This window comes from Amblyraja radiata, chromosome 2 (genome assembly GCF_010909765.2).
Source record: "Amblyraja radiata isolate CabotCenter1 chromosome 2, sAmbRad1.1.pri, whole genome shotgun sequence".
NCBI lineage: Eukaryota > Metazoa > Chordata > Chondrichthyes > Rajiformes > Rajidae > Amblyraja > Amblyraja radiata.
Genome location: NC_045957.1, coordinates 24,598,286 through 24,618,211, shown reverse-complemented (window position 1 = coordinate 24,618,211; position 19,926 = coordinate 24,598,286). Strand labels below are relative to the sequence as shown.

The following is a 19,926-nucleotide window of genomic DNA, read 5'->3' as shown; positions in this document are numbered from 1 at the left end:
AGTTGCTGCCTTATTGCACCAGTGACCCAGGTTCGATCCTGACCATGGGTGCTGTCTGCACGGAGTTTGTACGTTCTCCCTGTGAAAGCGAGGGTTTTTTCCAGGTGCTCCAGTTTCCTCCCACACTCCGAAGACGTACAAGTTTGTAGGTTAATTGGCTTTGGTATAATTGTAAATTGTCCCTCATGTGTGTAGGATAGTGTTAGTGTGCGGGGATCGCTGGTATGTGCGGACTCGATGTGCCGAAGGGCCTGTTTCTGCACAGTATCTCTAAACTAAACTAAAACTAAAGTTACTGCCTGACCTGCTGGATTACTCCAGCACCTTGTGTCCACCTGAGAAATAGGTGATCTGCTGGGTCATGGGAAGGGTGTGTGAGAATGGGACGATGAGAACAACCTTGTAGGTGCCACCATAGACTCTGGGCAGATTCTATGCCATAACATTTCAATGATTCCATGGTTCAGTCGGACTCATCTGGGAAAGAATGAAGTGATGAGATTGGAGACACCAGAGACATGGAGTTATTCGTGGGCACGTCAATGTTGTGAATGTAAGTGTTTTGGAAGGGGAAGCTTAACAGGTTCTATGAAAAAAAGCTTAGTCCCTTTGGCTGATAGTAGAACAATATGTTTACGATGTATCTTGTTAGTTCACAAGTGCTCTGTACACGCTGGCAAGTTGAAGCATCTTCGGACGTGAAGATCCAATTCAACATCTGTTTCTAAGAAAGGAAGAATGACTTCCGCTCATCACCGTGTGCGGGGATCACTCAGAGAGATGTATGGGGCGACTTATTTACATAGATTATGGTGGGTGCCTGAATCACACTGCCAGGGTTGGTGGTGGAGGCAAATATAATTAGTGCGGGTATCAGGGGACATGGGGAGAAGGCAGGAGAATGGGGTTGAGAGGGAAAAATAGACATGATTGAATGTTGATGTAGACTTGATGAGTCGAATGGCTTAATGCTGGTCCTATATGATCCTACATGACATTGTGGGCCGAAGGGCCTGTTCTTGTGCTGTACTGTTCTATGTTTTATGTGTCTCCAAGTCATGCCTACACCACAGTCATTTCCACATCAGAGCACACGCAGTATTGCTGCTTGCTGAGTTCACTTTGCTCTGGAGCAGTGGCCACAACGATTCCCAGGTCCTTGTAGCAACCGGTCTTCTTGGAGATCTTCATTAGCATACTCTTCAGGTGCCTCCTGAACCTTTCATTCACGAAAGCATAGAGGAACGGGTTGAAGCAGCAGTGAGTGAAGGCAATGGACTCCGTCACCTGTAGAGCGTAATCCAGCCTCTTGCTCACCTCGCAGCCGCTGATCACGCCGATATCCTCCAGGGAGTGCAACAAAAGGACAATGTTGTAAGGGAACCACAACACAAAGAACACGGTGACCAACATGACAACCAGTCCCAAGGCTTTGTCCTTGCTGAACGACCTGGACTTGAGGAGGACGGACGCAATCCTGGTATAAAAGAAAATCATGGCAAAGAAGGGAATGACAAAAGCAATGATGTTGATCTGGAGTTGGATTGTTATCTTCCAGAAGACTAGTTGGTCGCTGCCATAATGACTGAGGCAGGTGTACCTATCGCCGACTTTCCTGGACTGGCTGAAGATGAATTCAGGAATCGTGAGCATCATTGCCAAGGTCCAGACCACAGCGCTGATGATGATGCTCTTGCGAATTGTTCTGTGGTTCTTCATGGAGATGGTGTGGACAATTTGCAGATACATGTCCATACTCATGCAAGCTATGAAGAAGATACCGCTGTAGAAATTCACGGTGTAGACGGCGCTTATTATTTTACACATGGCGTTTCCAAAGAGCCACTCTGAGGTCAAATACATGGCCCAGAAAGGAAGGGAGACAGCGAATAAAAGGTCGGAAATGGCCAAATTCAGCAGATAGATGTCGGTCATTGTTTTCAGCTTGAGATACTTGACGATCATGAGGACGAGAAAGCTGTTGCCCAACATCCCAAAAATAAACACCGTAATGTACAGGACCGGGAGGAAAATCTTTCCAAAGGCTTTGACTTCCTCTTTTATACAGGGAAGGTAGGGAGAGAGGTCAATGTCGGTGTAGTTATATTCCTCACCGTAAAAGCTTGCGTTAATGGATGTGTCCTCCAAATTAATGGAACCCATCTTCCTGGATATCTCGGAAGAAACTTTAGGTCCCTCACTGAAAGAAGAAAATAACATTGTTAAGGATATCTCAACAGAAAATCCAGTGATTCGCTCTTGGACAAACATATATGTTTTGAAGAGTAAAAAAATAAATGTCTGGTTCCTGTAGCAAAGAGTATATGCCCCAGCACCAGTGACCTCTGACCAGTAGCGCTCACTCACCTGTGACCCCTGGTTAACCTCTACCTGGACCCCCTGCAGCTCGCTTACCAAACAAAGATGGAGGCTGAGGACGCCATCATCCACCTGTACCATCGCTCCTATGCTCACCTGGATAAGCTGGGACGCATTGTGAGAGTCATGTTTTTTTACTTCTCCAGTGCTTTTAACACGATCCGGCCTGCACTGCTAGGGGGCAAAGGTGCGGGCGGATGCTCCATTGGTGTCCTGGATCACCAACTACATGACTGGACGACCACAATATGTCAGGCTACAGAACTGTGTCTCGGACATGGTGGTGAGCAACACATGGGCCCCACAGAGGATGGTCCTGTCTCCCTTCCTGTTTACCATCTACACCTCGGACTTCCGATATAACTCCATCTCCTGCTACCTGCAGAAGTTTTCAGATGACTCTGCAATTGTGGGCTGCATCAGTGAGGGGAGGGAAGCTGAACACAGAGGTGTAGCCAACGACTTTGTTGAGTGGTGTGGGCTGAATCACCTACAGCTCAACATCGACAAGACTAAGGAGTTGATGGTGGACTTTAGGAGGAGAGGAACACCCCTTTCCCCTGTCTACATCAATGGTGTGGATGTGCAGTTAACCAGGGAGTACAAATAACTTGGAGTGTACCTGGACTGTAAACTGGACTGGTCCAGGAACGTTGAGGCCCTGAGCAAGAAAGGACAGGGTCCAGCTGTACTTTTTGAGGAGGCTCTGCTCCTTCTACGTCTGCAGTAAGATGCTGCAGATGTTCTACTAGTGGTAGCCAGTGCCATCTTCTTCACTGCCGTGTGCTGGGGCAGCAGGCCGAAGGCCGTGGACGCCAATAGGATCAATAACTTAAAGAGGGAGTTAGATGTGGCCCTTGTGGCTAAGGGGATCATGGGGTATGGAGAGAAGGCAGGTACAGGATATTGAGTTGGATGATCAGCCATGATCATATTGAATGGCGGTGCAGGCTCGAAGGGCCGAATGGCCTACTCCTGCACCTATTTTCTATGTTTCTATGTATCAGGAAGGCTGGCTCCGTCCTGGGGGCAGAGGTGGATTCATGGGAGGTGGTCTTGGAGGGGAGGATGCTCCTCAAACTGCAGAGCATCCCGGACAATACAGCTCTCCCCCTCCATGACACACTGGTCAAGCTGAGGAGTACCTTCAGCAACAAACTGGTTGCACCAAGATGCAGGACAGAACACCACAGGAGATTCTTCTTCCCTGTGGTTATCAAACGTTACAACTCCTCCCCCTTCTGTCGTGGGGTAGACTGAGACTGACTCTCCTTCGCCCCTCCCCTCCCTAATCTTTGCACATCCCCCAGGCCTTTCCAGTCATCACTTTTATTTCATGTTTCATGTATTTCATGTGGGCAGATCAATTTCCCTCCTGGGATAAATAAAGCATCGTATCGTATCGTAAGGAGATCGACTTACACTCAGAAAGCTCCGACAAACATCAGTGTCACACTGACAGGAGCAAAACACAAAATGCTGGAGGAACTCAGCAGGTCAGACAGTATCTGTGGAAGGAAACGGACAAACTTCCGTTTCTTTCAAGGACACTTCAAGAAAGTAAAGTAGGTGAAGAGAGTCAAAGGGAAGAGATGTAGTTAAATCGGTTAGTGATAAGTGGATTAGATGAAATTAGAACTTTCTGACTCGGTAGAATTGGTGTTTAGTTTTTTCCCCCCTTGGATGGAGACAGAGAGATTCAGAAAAGGAGAAGAAGTGTCAGAAAAACGATTGTTTAGGGAAAAATTCACCCTGACTGAATTCACAAAATTACTAACTAAAAATTTGAGAAACAGAATGAAATTTGCTGTTTCAGAAAAGCAAATAAATAAACTCCAAATTTATTGTAAGACACAAAGTATTGGAGTAACTCAACTAGTCCGGCAGCATCTCTGGAGTGCATCTGCGGTTCCTTGTTTCTCCAAATTTATTGTACTCAACTCGCATACCGATCCGTGTGCAGAAGTTGCAACCCCGCATTATGGAAAATTGCAATATGAGCTGTTTTCTCTGAAATGCACCTGCCCCCCCCCCCCCCCCCCCCCCATTACTGTGGGGATCGCATGTGGTCGAGGTAAATCTGCAGGCAGGGTGGAAGTTGGAGGCAAAGGTGGTAAGCTTGACCAGTTCAGCCCCAATGCAGAAAGCAGCACCAATGCAGGTGTCGATGTAGTGGAGAAGGAGTTGGGGAGCAGCACAGGAGTACATTTGTAACACGTAGTTCCACTCCCCTCTTGCTGGCTTTTTGTCTCTTGTCTGAATCTTAGACTTTAAAAGTACAGGAAAAATGGAATGGGAAAGCAGTTTCTCCTTCCTTCAGAATGAAGTCTGACCTTTACTGGCTGAAATACTACATTTGGGGAAAGTACTTGAGCATCCAGAGTCATAGAGTTATAGAGCATAAAACAAACCCTTCGGCCTAACTTGTCCATTCCGAGCAAGAAGCCCCATCTAAGCTAGTCCCGTTTACCTGCGTTTAGCCACTACCCCTCTAACCCGTTGCTATTCATGTTGCTGTTCAAATGTCTTTTAAATGTTGCTATTATGTCTGCCTCAACTACCTCCTCTTCAGACCGTAGAGATGCAGCGTGGGGAAAAAAAGCCCTTCAGCCAACCGAGTCCTCGCCAACCATTGATCACCCGTGGACTAGTTTTATGTCCTATGCACTAGGGGCAATTTACAGAAGCCAATTAACCTACAAACCCGCACGTCTTTGAGATGTGGGTGGAAACCGGAAAAAACCCACTCGGCACGGGGAGAACGTGCAAACTTTGCAGAGACAGCACCCTGGGTCAGGATCAAACCCGGGTCTCTGGCGCTGTGAGGCAGCAACTCTGTGCTGCTCTTAGTAGAAGTTACTGAATTGCTCACTCCACCTTTCACCAGCATGGAACCAATCACAATAACTGCTACCGAGAATGGATTAAAGGAATAAATTCATTCCTGGGGTTTGAGTATCACTGGCAAGGCCATTAATTCCTGTCCATCACTAAATGCACATGAACAGCTAAGTGAGCCATCTTCTTGACCTTTTACGAAGATGATGCCGGGACTTGAGGGCCTAAGCTGTAGGGAGAGGTTGGACAGGCTGATACTTTATTCCTTGGAGTGCAGGAGGATGAGGGGGGTGATCTTATAGAGGTGTATAAGATCATGAGGGGGATAGATAGAGTGAATGCACAGAGCATTTTACCCAGAGTAGGAGAATCAAAAACCAAGATACATGGGTTTAAGGTGAAGGGGGAAATGTTTTAATACGAATCAAATGGGCAACTTTTTCACACACAGGTATATGGAATGAGCTGCCGGAGGAGGTAGTTGACACAGGTATTATCACAACATTTAAAAGACACTTGGACGTGGATAGGATAGGTTTAGAGATAGGGATATGGGCCAAACGCAGGCAGGTGGAACCAGTGTAGATGGGACATGTAGGTCGGCGTGGGAAAGTTGAAGGGCCAGTTTCCGTCCGGTATGACTCTGGCTCTACACCATAGCTTGTGTCGTGATGGTCCTACCACTGGGAGTTCCAGGATTCAGAACACACGGCAATGAACAAACAATCTCCAAGTCAGAATGGTGTGGGAGGTGGAAGGGAACCTGAAAGATTGGATGTTCCCATATTCCTTATCCTGGAGTGATTCAGACCAAAAGCTGCCTCGCTGTTGCATACTCTCACATGTTTCTGTTCTCTACTAATTGTTCTCCTCCTTCCCTTCCCTTCCCACCAATTGTTTTAATTTGTGACCATGGCTCAGGAAGCAACATCCAGTGACTATTATAAGGCATTTGGACAGCTGGCTGGTTGGCGATTCTATCACAGTTAGGTGCTACCTGACATAATATTGTAATGAATTAGTAAAGGAAGAGAAACAATAAATGCATTCAGTGCCAATAGTATACAGGCAATTAGTGTAACATCAATGGGAAAAAGTCCTTGATGTAAACAGTGCCTTCAACATCTCAGCTTATTTTTAACAATTGCCAAGGAACACTAATTTTGTTTCACAGATGTGCTACTTTCAATCATGAAGTGCCTTTGAATGAATTAAGGACTTTAATCAAAGATTGTCATGTTGGACATTCTTTAATCCTCTGTATAGTTTTAATCATTGGCTGGTGTCCCAGATTCAGGGGCAGGTTTTTCCCAGCAGTTATCAGGCAACTGAATCGTCCTTTCACCAACTAGAAAACGGTCCTGACCTACCGTCTACCTCATTGGAGACCCTCTGACTACCTTTAATCGGACTTTATTTTGCACTAAACCTTATTCCCTATTTCCCATATCTGTACACTGTGGACGGCTTGATTGTAATCATATACCTGTATAGTCTTTCCGCTGACTGGATAGCACGAAACAAAAAAGCTTTTTGCTGTACCTCGGTACATTTGACAATAAATAAAACTAAACTAAACACAAACTTGAGTGTAGGTTCTGTCCGGCACAGAGTATTGTCTGAGGTGCTTTCAGATGGGATGAAGTTCTGTTTGCTCATTTACATGGGTTGTAACAATGTCATATCGTAACATGGAATGTAGCACAGAAACAAGCCATTCCGCCCACAATGTTCGAGTTGAACACAATGCCAAGTTAAATTAAAAGTAATGAAATTGAAATGCAGATGCTGGTTTATACTAAAGACAGACAATCAAATGCTGGAGTAACACAGTGGGCCGGGCAGAAAATGTATACGTTCGGTTTTAGGTAGGGACCCTTCATCAGACGAGTGGAAGACAATTTCTTCCACCAAATTAACCTAATCTCCTCTGCCTGCACTATCATGCCACTATTGTATCTGCATCTAACACCACCACTGCATCTAGCAGCACGTTCCAGGCACCCACCACACTGCTTCTTTTTTGTTGTGTACAGTGGCGGCGCCTAACGGCAGCGGCTCGACTACAGTCGTCTGTCTTTTTTTATTTTTGTCTTGTTAAATGTATGTCTTGAGTTAGTTATTATTTTTTTTAGCAGTGTATATGTGGGGGGTGGTGGGGGGGCTGTGGGGGAAACCGTTTTAAATCTCTTCCCTGTGCAGAGACCCGACTATTCCCTGTCGGGTCTCGGATGTCGTTGGGCCTAACATCGTGGAGCCGGCGGCGACCTCCGGCCAGGACTAACCTGGGGGCTCCAGTTGCAGAGCCTGCGGAACTGACATCGCGGAGCTGGCCAACTTCGGAGCGGGAAGAGCTGTGGTGGCACGCGGCTGTGACCCGACTTTTGGAGTTCGGAGGCACCGGCCGCAGACCCGGTGGACGGGAACATCGGGAGCTCGCAGGTCCCTGGTGGGAGACCGCTTTTCCGAGCTCCGCAACGGCGACTTCTCCCGCTGGAATCGCGGGTTTAAGGACAGTTCGCCTCGACACTGCAGTTGGACTGCTGGACCACGGGAGAAGGAACAAAGGGAAGAGATAAAGACTTTGCCTTCCATCACAGTGAGGAGATGTTGGAGACTCACTGTGATGGATGTTTATGTAAACTGTGTTAAGTGTGGGTCTTGGATTGTTTTGTAATGTAAAAAACTGTAGAAATGATATTTCATTCAAACCTAGGTTTGAATGACAATAAATTGCATTCTATTCTATTCTATTCTGTCAGACCTGCTGAGTTACTCTAGCACTTCTTTGGGGTTTGTGGGACATTGCTTCAGCAAATTAAATTAGTGTTCCTACATCATAGCTATCTCAATTACTTCCTCAGGCAGCTCACGCCATATACGCATTGCCCTATTAAATCTTTCCCCTCTCTATTTAATCCTATTTCCTCTAGTTCTTCTTTCCCCTCCCAAGAGAAAATAGTTAATCCAATCTATTCCTCTCATGCACCTCTATAAGTCACCCCACAGTCTCCAATGCGCATAGGAATAAAGTCCTAGCCGGTCCAACCTCTCCCCATAGCTCAGGCCTTCGGGTCCTGGTAACATCTTCGTAAATCTGCTCTGCACTCTTTCCAGCTTAGTGGCACAGAGGCACAGCGGTAGAGTTGACACCTCGCAGCACCAGAGACCCAGGTTTGATCCTGACTATGGGTGCTGTCTGTACGGAGTTTGCATGCTCTCCCTGTGACCGCGTGGGTTTTCTCTGGGTGCTCCAGTCTCCTCCCACCTCCCAAAGATGTGCAGGTTTGTAGGTTAATTGGCTTCTGTAAATTGCCCTCAAGAGTGCCGGATAGAATAGTGTATGGATGATCATTGGTCGGCGCGGAATCGATGTGCTGAAGGGCCTGTTTCAAATGCTGTATCTCTAAACTAAACTTCATGGTAACTGTCAATAGACAATAGGTGCAGGAGTAGGCCATTCGGCCCTTCCAGCCAGCACCGCTATTCAATGTGATCATGCCTGATCATCCACAATCAGTACCCCGTTCCTGCCTTCTCCCCATATCACCTGACTCCGCAATCTTTAATAGCCCTATCTAGCTCTCTCTTGAAAGTATCCAGAGAACCGGCCTCCACCGCCCTCTGAGACGGAGAATTCCACACTCACAACTCTCTGTGTGAAAAAGTGTTTCCTCATTTCGGTTCTAAATGGCTTACCCCTTATTTTTTAAACTGCGGCCCCTGGTTCTGGACTTCCCCAACATCAGGAACATGTTTCCTGCCTCTAGCGTTTCCAAAACCTAAATAAACTTATATGTTTCAATAAGATACCCTCTCATCCTTCTAAATTCCAGAGTGTACAAGCCCAGCCGCTCCGTTCTCTCAGCATATGACAGTCCCACCATCCCGGGAATTAACCTTGTGAACCTATGCTGCACTCCCTCAATAGCCAGAATGTCCTTCCTCAAATTTCGAGACCAAAACTGCACACAATACTCCAGATGTGGTCTCACTAGGGCTCTGTACAACTACAGAAGGACCTCTTTGCTCCTATACTCAACTCCTCTTGTTATGAAGGCCAACATGCCATTCGCTTTCTTCACTGCCTGCTATACCTGCATGCTTACTTTCATTGACTGATGAACAAGGACCCCCAGATCCCATTGTACTTCCTCTTTTCCCAATTTGACACCATTTAGATAGTAATCTGCCTTCCTGTTTTTGCTACCAAAGTGAATAACCTCACATTTATCCACATTAAACTGTATCTGCCATGCATCTGTCCACTCACCCAACCTGTCCAAGTCACCCTGCATCCTCACAGCATCCTCCTCACAGTTCACACTGCCACCCAGCTGCAAATTTGCTAATGTCACTTCGAATCCCTTCATCTAAATCATTAATATATATTGTAAATAGCTGCGGTTCCAGCACCGAGCCTTGCGGTACCCCACTAGTCACTGCCTGCCATTCTGAAAGGGACCGGTTAATCCCTACTCTATGTTTCCTGTCTGCCAACCAATTTCCCATCCATGTCAGTACTCTACTCCCAATACCATGTGCCCTAATTTTGCCCACTAATCTCCTATGTGGGACCTTATCAAATGCTTTCTGAAAGTCCAAGTACACTACATCCACTGGCTCTCCCTTGTCTATTTTCCGAGTTACATCCTCAAAAAATTCCAGAAGATTAGTCAAGCCTGATTTCCCTTCGTAAATCCATGCTGACTCAGACCGATCCTGTTACTGCTATCCAAATGTGCCGCTACTTCATCTTTTATGAATGACTTCCCCACCACCGATGTCAGGCTAACTGGTCTATAATTCCCAGTTTTCTCACTCCCACCTTTCTTAAAAAGTGGGATAACATTAGCTACCCTCCAATCCGCAGGAACTGATCCTGAATTTATAGAACATTGGAAAATGATCACCAATGCATCCACGATTTCTAGAGCCACTTCCTGAAGTACCCTGGATCAGACCTAGGGGATTTATCAGCCGTCAGTCCCATCAGTCTACCCAACACCATTACCTGCTTAAAGTGGATTTCCTTCAGTTCCTCCGTCACCCCAGATCCTCTGGCCACTAGTACATCAGGAAGATTGTTTGTGTCCTCCTTAGTGAAGACAGATCCAAAATACCTGTTTAACTCATCTGCCATTTCCTTGTTCCCCATAATAAATTCACCCTTTTCAGTCTTCAAGGGTCAAACTTTGGTCTTAACTAATTTTTTCCTCTTCACATACCTAAAGAAGCTTTTACTATCCTCCTCTATATTCTTGGCTAGCTTACCTTCGTACCTCATCTTCTTTTCTCCCCGTATTGTCTTTTTAGTTATCTTCTGTTGCTCTTTAAATGTTACTCAATCCTCTGGCTTCCCGCTCATCTTTGCTGTTGTACTTATTTTTATTTTTATACTGTCCGAGAGCAGGTTGATGAGGACTGAGGTGTGGTTGACTGATAACTGCCTCTTCAGCACAGGGCAACAAGGGATCATCCACAAATGTCCACACCCCGTGAATGAGCAGGAAGAAGCGGCATGTGCAGGGTGTAACCATGGGAACGGCAAATAGCAGAGCTGACCTCAACCTCGCTTCCTCCAAAAAAAAAACACTAACTCTGCACTTTGCTAACCCGTTGGCCGTCGAGCTTCCAGGAAAACAGCTCTGTTTGCAATAAATTTTCCAGAATGGACATGTGGTCTGATTGTCATACACATCAACCACCAAATTCAGGAACCAAAAGTACCAGAAGGAAGGTCTGTTGTAAAGAGGTTTGATGTTTACTGGAAATCGTTACAATCCGATGCAGGTATACTGAAGTCAAGTTATGAAGTAGCAAACTGAGACACCATAGAAATACTGCAGATGCTGGTTTACAAAAAAAAGACACAAAGTGCTGCAGTAATTCAGCGGGTCAGGCAGCATCTCTGGAGAACATGGATAGGCATGGATGTTTCTAGTCGGGGTCCTTCTTCAGTCTGATTTTGGTGCGGGGAAGGAAGTAAGCTCGAACAAAGGTGGGGTGTGGGTGCGGGCAGGACAAAGCCTGGTGATTGATGGATGGATGCCAGTGAAGAGAATTGTTGATAGCCAGATGGTTGGACAAAGGCCAGAGATGAAAAGACAAAAGGTGTGAGGTTAGAATAGAAGAGGTGAGAATTGTGAAGCCAGAAGAAGGAATATAGGTGGAAGGGGCAAGGGGAGGGGGGGGAAGGAGAAATGGGTGCAAATCCATGGAGCACAGCGAGGAGAGGGAGGAAAAAGGTGGTTGTTTGTAGGTTAGTTATTTGAAATTTGATATTTCAATTTTCAATAAGGATTGAAGAGGTACGAAGGAATTGAAGTGAAGGGGATGGGGGAGGGGAACGGGAGAAATGGGTGCGAATCCAGATGGGGCACAGGGAGACAATAGACAATAGGTGCAGGCCATTCGGCCCTTTGAGCCAGCACCATCATTCAATGTGATCATGGCTGACCATCCACAATCAGTATCCCGTTCCTGCCTTCTCCCCATATCCCCTGACTCCGCTATCTTTAGGAGCCCTATCTAGCTCTCTCTTGATAGCATCCAGAGAACTGGCCTCCACCGCCCTCCGAGGCAGAGAATTCCACAGACTCATAACTTTCTGTGTGAAAAAGTGTTTCCTCATCTCCGTTCTAAATGGCTAACCCCTTATGCTTAAACTGTAGCCCCTGGTTCTGGACTCCCCCAGCATCGGGAACATGTTTCCTGCCTCTAGCATATCCAAACCCTTAATAATCTTATATGTTTCAATAAGACACCCTCTCATCCTTCTAAATTCCAGAGTATACAAGCCCAGCCACTAAATTGTCTCAGCATTCCGGGAATTAACCTGGTGATCCTACGCTGCACTCCCTCAATAGCAAGAATTTGGAGACCAAAACTGCACACAGTACTCCAGGTGTGGTCTCACTAGGGCCCTGTACAACTGTAGAAGGACCTCTGTGCTCCTATACTCAACTCCTCTTGTAATGAAGGCCATTCTTTTTCTTCACTGCCTACTGTACCTGCATGCTTACTTTCATTGACTGATGAACAAGGACCCCCAGTTCCTGTTGTATTTCCCCTTTTCCCCTTGACACCATTTTGATAATAATCTTCCTTCCTGCTTTTGCTACCAAAGTGGATAACCTTACATTTATCCACATTAAACTGCATCTGCCATGCTTCTGCCCACTCACCCAACCTGTCCAAGTAACCCTGCATTCTCATAACATCCTCCTCAAAGTTCACACTGCCACCCAGCTTAGTGTCATCTGCAAATTTGCTAATGTTACTTCTAATCCCTTCATCTAGATCATTAATATATATATTCTGCCGAGGACAGAAATTGAATTAAGTTCATGTTATAGGACCCGAATTAGGCCATTCGGCCCATCAAGCCTACTCCACCATTCAATCATGGCTGATCTATCTTTCCCTCTCAACCCCATTCTCCTACCTTTTCCCCATAAACCCCTGACACCCATACCAATCGAGAATCTGTCATCCTCCACCTTAAAAACATCCATTAACCTGGGCTCCACAACCACCTGCGGCAATGAATTCCACATATTCACCACCCTCTGACTAAAGAAATTCCTTCTCATCTCCTTTTAATAGGTATGTTGCAAAACGTACCTGAAGCGTCGCTGAAAATCTGTCCCAGCCGGTGTGCACGATTTTGGCACCGTTTAGAGGGGGGCGGGTTTAAAACGCGATTTTCCCTAGGCTGTTCAAATCGAGGTTTTTCAGCCTAGTTAATTATTAACGAAAAATCGCTGGAAGATTCCCTCGCTTGAGCTATTATTAGTTTTAAGGGCTTTATTTAATTGTTATAGTAGGTTAAAAATTAACCTCTAAACCCCCGACCGCCGACAACGGGCCAGATCTCATACAGGGGAAAACGGAAGGTAGGCTGTTTATTTTTACGTTAAAAAGGGCCTCTTAAGATCCCTTTATACAAAGTTTAATGTTGCGAGTAGCTAATTTTGGGCCCATTATATCCCGCAGTATTTTTCTGGGCATTTGAGGCACAGATCTACCGCAATGTGAACGTTCTAAACCAGCGCGTTCACAGGATCCCACTAGAAAGCTGATTTAAATGGACTTTAATTTACAGCAATTGAACACTAAATTCCTTCCATTTGGCCTATAAATTAATGTAAATGAGATTTAAAAATCATGTTTTATTGTGAATTGTTTGTGAATATTATTTGGACACTTAGGCTATTTAAAAATGTTAATCATTTATTAAGAAATGGATAGATGTTTAGATCTAGTAATTGAAGTTTGGAATTAGCTACAATTAGGTAACTAACTAATTATATGCTTTAATTTCAGGTCATCCAAGTAAGATTATTTTATATTTGTTTCAGAATGCTTCAATCTGTGATAACTGAAAATTTCATTCAGTTCTCTCAATTTTTAAGAAAGTTATGGGCTTTTGACTGTCCACGATCACAGCTTTTTTGTTATGTCCATAGAAAATCAATAGGGAACAAGATGCTAATTTCCGAGTATGAAAATGGTCATAACATTTTAAATACTTGAGATATGAAAGTGAATTAGGTGTCAAATTAAACTTATTTTTATGCTTTATCTGATGGGATAAATTGCAGACTTGATTTTTTAAATCTCAAAATGTTGTAACATTGCTACTTTTAAAGGGCTGAAATAGTTCATAACTTCCTAGTGGAAGTTTAGTAAGCTATCCTGAACTCAGAATAGCCCTGAGTGACATGCTATCCACTGCTGATACCGTAAGTCAAACTCTCAGCCAGACCACAGTTCACAGGTGTTTGTACAGTAACTATGCTTGGTACCCAAATCGTTAGCTAATTGCCACCAACTTGGAAAGGTCAGAAACTAGCTTCGAGGTCAGAGGGAGAAAGTTTAAAGGAGTTATTGGGTTTGAGTTTTTTTAAACTGAGAGTGGTGGGTGCCTGGAACGTGATGCCAGGGGTGGTAGCAGCATATATAATAGCGGCATTTCAGAGACCTTGGGATAGGCACATGATATGCAGAGAATGGAGGGATATGGATCACATGCAGGCAGAAGAGATTAGTTTAACGGCATCATCTTTGGCATAGACATTGAGGTGGCAAGGGGTGTTTCTGTGCTGCACTGTTCTATGTTCTAAATGATCAGATGATTGTTCCACCTGTTGGAGATGCAATATTAAACTTCAAAGTTTCTTCAGTAGCAACAGGCAACGAGCTTAGGTCTGTGAATGTTACCTTCCGGAAACAACTCAGACAGATCAATCAGCTTCTATTCATTTGCTGTGTCAGATGCTGTGTCAGTCTGAAGAAGGGTCCCAACCTGAAACATCACCCATCCTTTTTCTCCAGAGATGCTGCCTGGCCCGCTTGGGTTACTCCAGCACGTTGTGTATATCTCTAATGCTGGTACCATGCTGGCAATAAATAACTGCAGATGCAGGTTAATACACAAAAGGACACAAAGCGCTGGAGAAACTCAGCAGGTCAGGCAGCATCTATGCAGAACAACGATAGGAGATAGCGTACAGTTTTGGTCTCCTAATCTGAGGAAGGACATTCTTGCCATAGAGGGAGTACAGAGAAGGTTCACCAGACTGATTCCTGGGATGTCAGGACTTTCATATGAAGAAAGACTGGATAGACTCGGCTTGTACTCGCTAGAATTTAGAAGATTGAGGGGGGATCTTATAGAAACTTACACAATTCTTAAGGGGTTGGACAGGGTAGATGCAGGAAGATTGTTCCCGATGTTGGGAAAGTCCAGAACAAGGGGTCACAGTTTAAGGATAAAGGGGAAACCTTTTAGGACCAAGATGAGAAAAACATTTTTCACACAGAGAGTGGTGAATCTCTGGAATTCTCTGCCACAGAATGTAGTTGAGGCCAGTTCATTGGCTATATTTAAGAGGGAGTTAGATGTGGCCCTTTTTGCTAAAGGGATCAGGGGGTATGGAGAGAAGGCAGGTACAGGATACTGAGTTGGATGATCAGCCATGATCATATTGAATGGCGGTGCAGGCTCGAAGGGCCGAATGGCCTACCCCTGCACCTATTTTCTATGTTTCTATGTTTCTATGAGACATTTCCAGTCAGGGCCCTCAATGGGTCAGGCAGCATCACTGGAGAACATGGGGAGGTGGTCTGTGCATGTCCATGCCTATACATGATCCGCTGAACTACTTTGGCACTTTGTGTCTTGTTCCACACTTGGGACACCTGGAGTGTCAATGTCCCATCTTGAGGCGTGGAGTTCGGCAACGGAATCTGCCTCAGTGGGATGTTGATGAGCATACTACTTCCCTATTGTGAGGGATCACATTTAGCTCTTCCCCAACTCGCAACATCCTCTGCTCCTCACAGGCTCCCCTCCTCCCCCACTACTGCCTCATCCTTCCTTCCCTTCCCCTCACCAACAATCTAGATCTTAACATTCCCTACAACCATTAGCCTGGTCTCCCCCACCCCACATTGGTTGTAGTACTGGTTATATCCCCTATGCCATCCCACCCTGCCCCACCGACGTTTAGTTGTGGCTTGCACCCACCAATCCTCAGCCCACACCCACTTCCAACACTTGCCCAACCAACCCTTCGGAAATTTACAGATATAAGTAAAAACAGAGCCATCAAAATCCTGGGCTGCAGATCCAATCGTTCAAAGCCTACACCTTGTTAGCAGGAAAGGACACAAAGTGCTGGAGTAACTCAGCAGGTCAGGCAGCATCTCTTGAGAACATGGGTAGGTGTCGTTTAAGGTCAAGACCCTTCCTCAGACTAATTGTAGGAGGAAGATAGCTAGGAGAGAGGAGAGGCAGGTTAAAGCATGGCAGGTAATAGCAGCAGCGGGGCAGTTGATAGGCAGAAGATTGGGACAAAGGCCAGAGATAAAAGCACCTACACACCCGAAACGTTGCCTATCATGTTCTCCAGAGATGCTGCCTGACCCACTGAGTTACTCCAGCACTTTATGCCCTTTCGTGTAAACCAGATCCACAGTTCCTCGCTTCTGTATCTTGTTGGCAAGACCCTGGAGTCTCATTGAGTTAATTCGCCGCACGGATCATGAACTTTGTACAAAATACAAACAGCAATCAGTCAATGTCACCAGGCAACTTAGCACATTGGAACGGATACTTAACTCGGAGCCAAGGCAGTTTTTATACTGGATCGATATATCCGTCTAACACACGACTAATAGATAAAACGTTGGCTCAAAACTCGTTCAGATTACAACCACCCTTAACTCACAAATCAACAAAAAACATGCGATTATTATATTTTAAAGCTGCTCCGCTTGACAATAGCATGCCGCTCATCTTTTACCTTCAAAGTGGAGCCTTGTGCGTTGCTGCCTTGCCTTGTGTGAGCACCGGTAATCGCTGCTATTTATATTCTGAGCGTGTTTCCTTTACTAAACATCTGGTGTTAGCAACATGCTCGTCGAGCTGGGCTGCTTCCTGTAATAAACGGCTAGGCAGGGTCCCCTTTCCACAAAGATCTCCACACCCTTCCACCAACACTTTTTCTGATCGCTTTAAATGATACAGCGTGGAAACATGTCCTGAGGCCCACCGAGTCCACGCTGACCATCAATCACCTGTTCACACTAGAAACAAGGAACTGCTGTTGCTGGTTTACACAAAAGGACGCAAAGTGCTGGGGTAACTGAGCGGATCAGGCAGCATCATGTACTCCAGAGATGCTGTATGACCCACTAAGTTACTCCAGAACTTTGTGACCTAGTCTCACCAGTTCTATGTTTTCCCACTTTTGCATCCACTCCCTTGGTTCTTGGTTTCTTGGTCCTCCAAAATATCCCAAATGGAATTTAAACTGGAGGCTACTAGGGGCAATTTACACAGGGGCAATTTACACTAGGGGCAATTTACACAGGGCCAATTAACCTACAAAGCCACACTTCTATGGGATGTGGGAGGATACCAGGAGGAATTTTCCCCGGAAGAAACCCACTCGGTCACAGGGAGAATGTGCAAACTCTACACAGACGGCACCCGAGGTCAGGATCGAAGCCGGATCTCAGGCTCTGTGAGGCAACGATTCTCCCTGATTTGCCCATCACCAGTCGGGGGGGGTCCCACATGTTCACAGGATGTTTGGAAATGCACGTAGAAGGGCGAGGACTGTGGATTCCTTAGACTTATAGAGTCATACAGCATGGAAACAGGCCCCATCTACACTCTTCCCACCTGCTTGCATTTGCTATCCCTCTGGACCTATCCTATCGATGTACAGGTCTAAATGTCTTTTAAACGTTGCGATAGTACCCGCCTCAACTATGGCAGCTCATTCCATTTATCCACTTTGTCTCAGGTTCCCGTTAAATCTTTCCCCCCCTCACCTTAAATCCTTGGTGAGTATCACAGATACTCACAGCGTTACCATCGGAGAAGATACAAAAGCTTAAAAGCACACACCATCAAATTCAGCAACAGCTTCTTTCCCACTGTCTTCAGGCTCTTTAACGTTCCTCTCATAAACTAAGGGTGTAGTCCCAATTAATTCACAATCTTTTAATCTCCCGCATTGCAGATAAGCACATTTTTTAAATCCACACTGTCTCTATAGCTGCAACAGTATATACTACACTCTGTTTATTTTCCTCTTTGCAGTACCTGTTGTTCACATGTACGGTATATTTAAACTCATGTATATCATGATTTGATAGACACAAAGTGCTGGAGTAACTCAGCAGGTCAGGCAGCATCTCGTGAGAAAAAGGATGGGTGACGTTTCAGGTCGGGTCAGACTAAACTGCAGTCTGAAGAAGGGTCATGACCCAACACATCACCCATCCGTTTACTCCAGAGATGCTGCCTGACCCACTGAGTTACTTTAGCACTTTGTTTCTATCTTTGGTATAAACTAGCATCTGCAGTTCATGATTTATCTATCATGATTTGATTGGATAGAACCCTTAACAAAGTTTTTCACTGTATCTTGGTACGTGACAATAATAAATGAATAACCAATAACTGTATAAAATTTGTATAAAATCTTGAGGGGCACAGAAAAGGCACAGTCTTTCGCGCAGGGTAGGGGTGCCTTAGACTAGACAGTTAAGGTGAGAGAGGCAAGATTTAAAAGGGATATGAGGGACAGGTGGGTACATGGAACGAGCTGGCAGAGAAAGTAATTAACACAGATACAATAATAATATTTAAAAGACATTTGGACACCTCGGGTGCTGTCTGTGTGGAGTTTACACGTTCTCCCCATAATCTGCGTGGGTTTCCTCCAGGTGATCTTGTTTCCTCCCACATCCCGTGCAGGTTTGTAGGTTAATTTGCCTCTGTCAGTCAATCAGTCAATCTACAGACTCAATTTTCCAAAATTGATATAGATTGGTAGCTGGAATGGAAGAAGACATTTGCTAAACATTACCCTTATGGGCTTGTCCCACTTAGGCGGCTTTTTAGGCGACTGCAGGAGACTATGCAGTCGCCACATGGTCGCCATATGTCCGCGGGTGGTTGCCGGGGAGTCGCCTTCATGGTCGTGAGGAGTTCCCGCATTCTGGGAACTAGTCGCGGCCTCATTATGGTCGCCGTGAATTTTTCAACATGTTCCAGGGCGGCGACTAGAATGAAGCTGCCATGGAAGTAGCGAAAATTCTCGAGCCGTAGGTGGGTCGCCAGGAGGTCCTAATGGGTTTCCAGGTGGTCGAAGGTTCTCGGAGGCTCTCGTAGGTTGTAGCCGGTGCTGACCGGTGAATTTCATTGGCTCATTGGGAAAAAAAGGTAAGCAGTAGTTTTCAGAACCAAGGGTAACCGACCGGTAATGTTAAATGTCCGCCGAGCTTCACAGCCGTGTGTCTCTGCCTTCTTAAAAGTTGTCTCCACTCCTTCTCCCCCCTTTCCCCACCTCTCCCCCCCTCTTTTAAAGGACTTACTGTACACTGTGCTTTAGCCGTCTTTTTACAGCGTCAACCTTCCTGTTCATTGCAGTGTGTGTCTGTTTCACCTTCGCTTTGCACCGTGAATTCTTTATACAGTGCTCCCCCCGCTTGCCCTGTCCCCGCCTGCATAACGGGCTGGTGAAGGAAGCGATGTGTTTGTGTGTGTGTGTGTGTTCCACTCTGACAGTCGCATTTCCAGTTGCTGGTTTTTCCGGAAGTGGCGGCGCTGTGATACGGCTGCGGCTCGCCTGCAGTCTGTCTGTTTTTACTTTTTTGTGTTGTTTTTTTTGTCTAGTTTAGTAATTTTTTTGGTTATTAGGTGGTGTTATGTGTGTGTGGGGGGGGGGTGAAACAGGGCTTTCTGTCTCTCCCTTCGGGGGAATGCGACTTTCTTGTCGTATCCCCCTTCTCTTCCCCCGTCTGAGCTGAGGCCTAATGGCGGAGCTGGCGGCCTCCAACCTGCGACTGACCTCGAGGCTCCAGAGGTAGAGCCAGCCAGGACTTACCAACGTGAGGCTGGCCGTCTTCGAGCTGTGGCGACGTCCGGGCAGCGGCACGACACGGCGCACCGGTGAGGGCGGACGGCGCGGGGCTGAGACACTCCCGTGCGGGCGGCAAGGCTACCGGCTGGAAGGCGCTCCGGTGAGGGCGGCCTGGGTCCCGGCTGGAAGGTGCTCTGTGTGGGCGGACCGGCTCCCGGCTGGAAGGCGCTCCGGTGAGGGCGGATCGGCTCCCGGCTGGAAGGTGCTCCCGTGGGGGCAGCCCGGTGCGGGGCTGAGACGCTGCCGTGTGGGCGGCCTGGTG

The 19,926-nt window shown here is 46.2% G+C and overlaps 1 protein-coding gene across 2 annotated transcripts; it reads right to left on the bottom strand.

Annotated features, from left to right (window-relative positions):
* Nucleotides 1–225: 225 nt before the first annotated feature.
* Nucleotides 226–17,871, bottom strand: ackr2 (atypical chemokine receptor 2). 2 transcript variants are annotated; one of them, XM_033043481.1, is made up of 2 exons: nucleotides 17,642–17,871; nucleotides 226–2,200 (listed from the first exon to the last, which is right to left on the bottom strand). In XM_033043481.1, exon 2 carries the CDS (start codon nucleotides 2,161–2,163, stop codon nucleotides 1,063–1,065), a length of 1,101 nt encoding a protein of 366 aa, XP_032899372.1. In that variant the 5' UTR covers nucleotides 2,164–2,200; nucleotides 17,642–17,871; the 3' UTR covers nucleotides 226–1,062. The 2 variants fall into 2 exon arrangements, with proteins under 2 accessions (XP_032899372.1, XP_032899365.1); XM_033043474.1 differs by lacking the exon at nucleotides 17,642–17,871 and adding an exon at nucleotides 16,530–16,617.
* Nucleotides 17,872–19,926: the final 2,055 nt, after the last annotated feature.

Excerpts from the sequence above, each read along its gene's own strand:
- ackr2 (XM_033043481.1), bottom strand. The coding sequence starts at position 2,163 with ATGGGTTCCATTAATTTGGAGGACACATCCATTAACGCAAGCTTTTAC.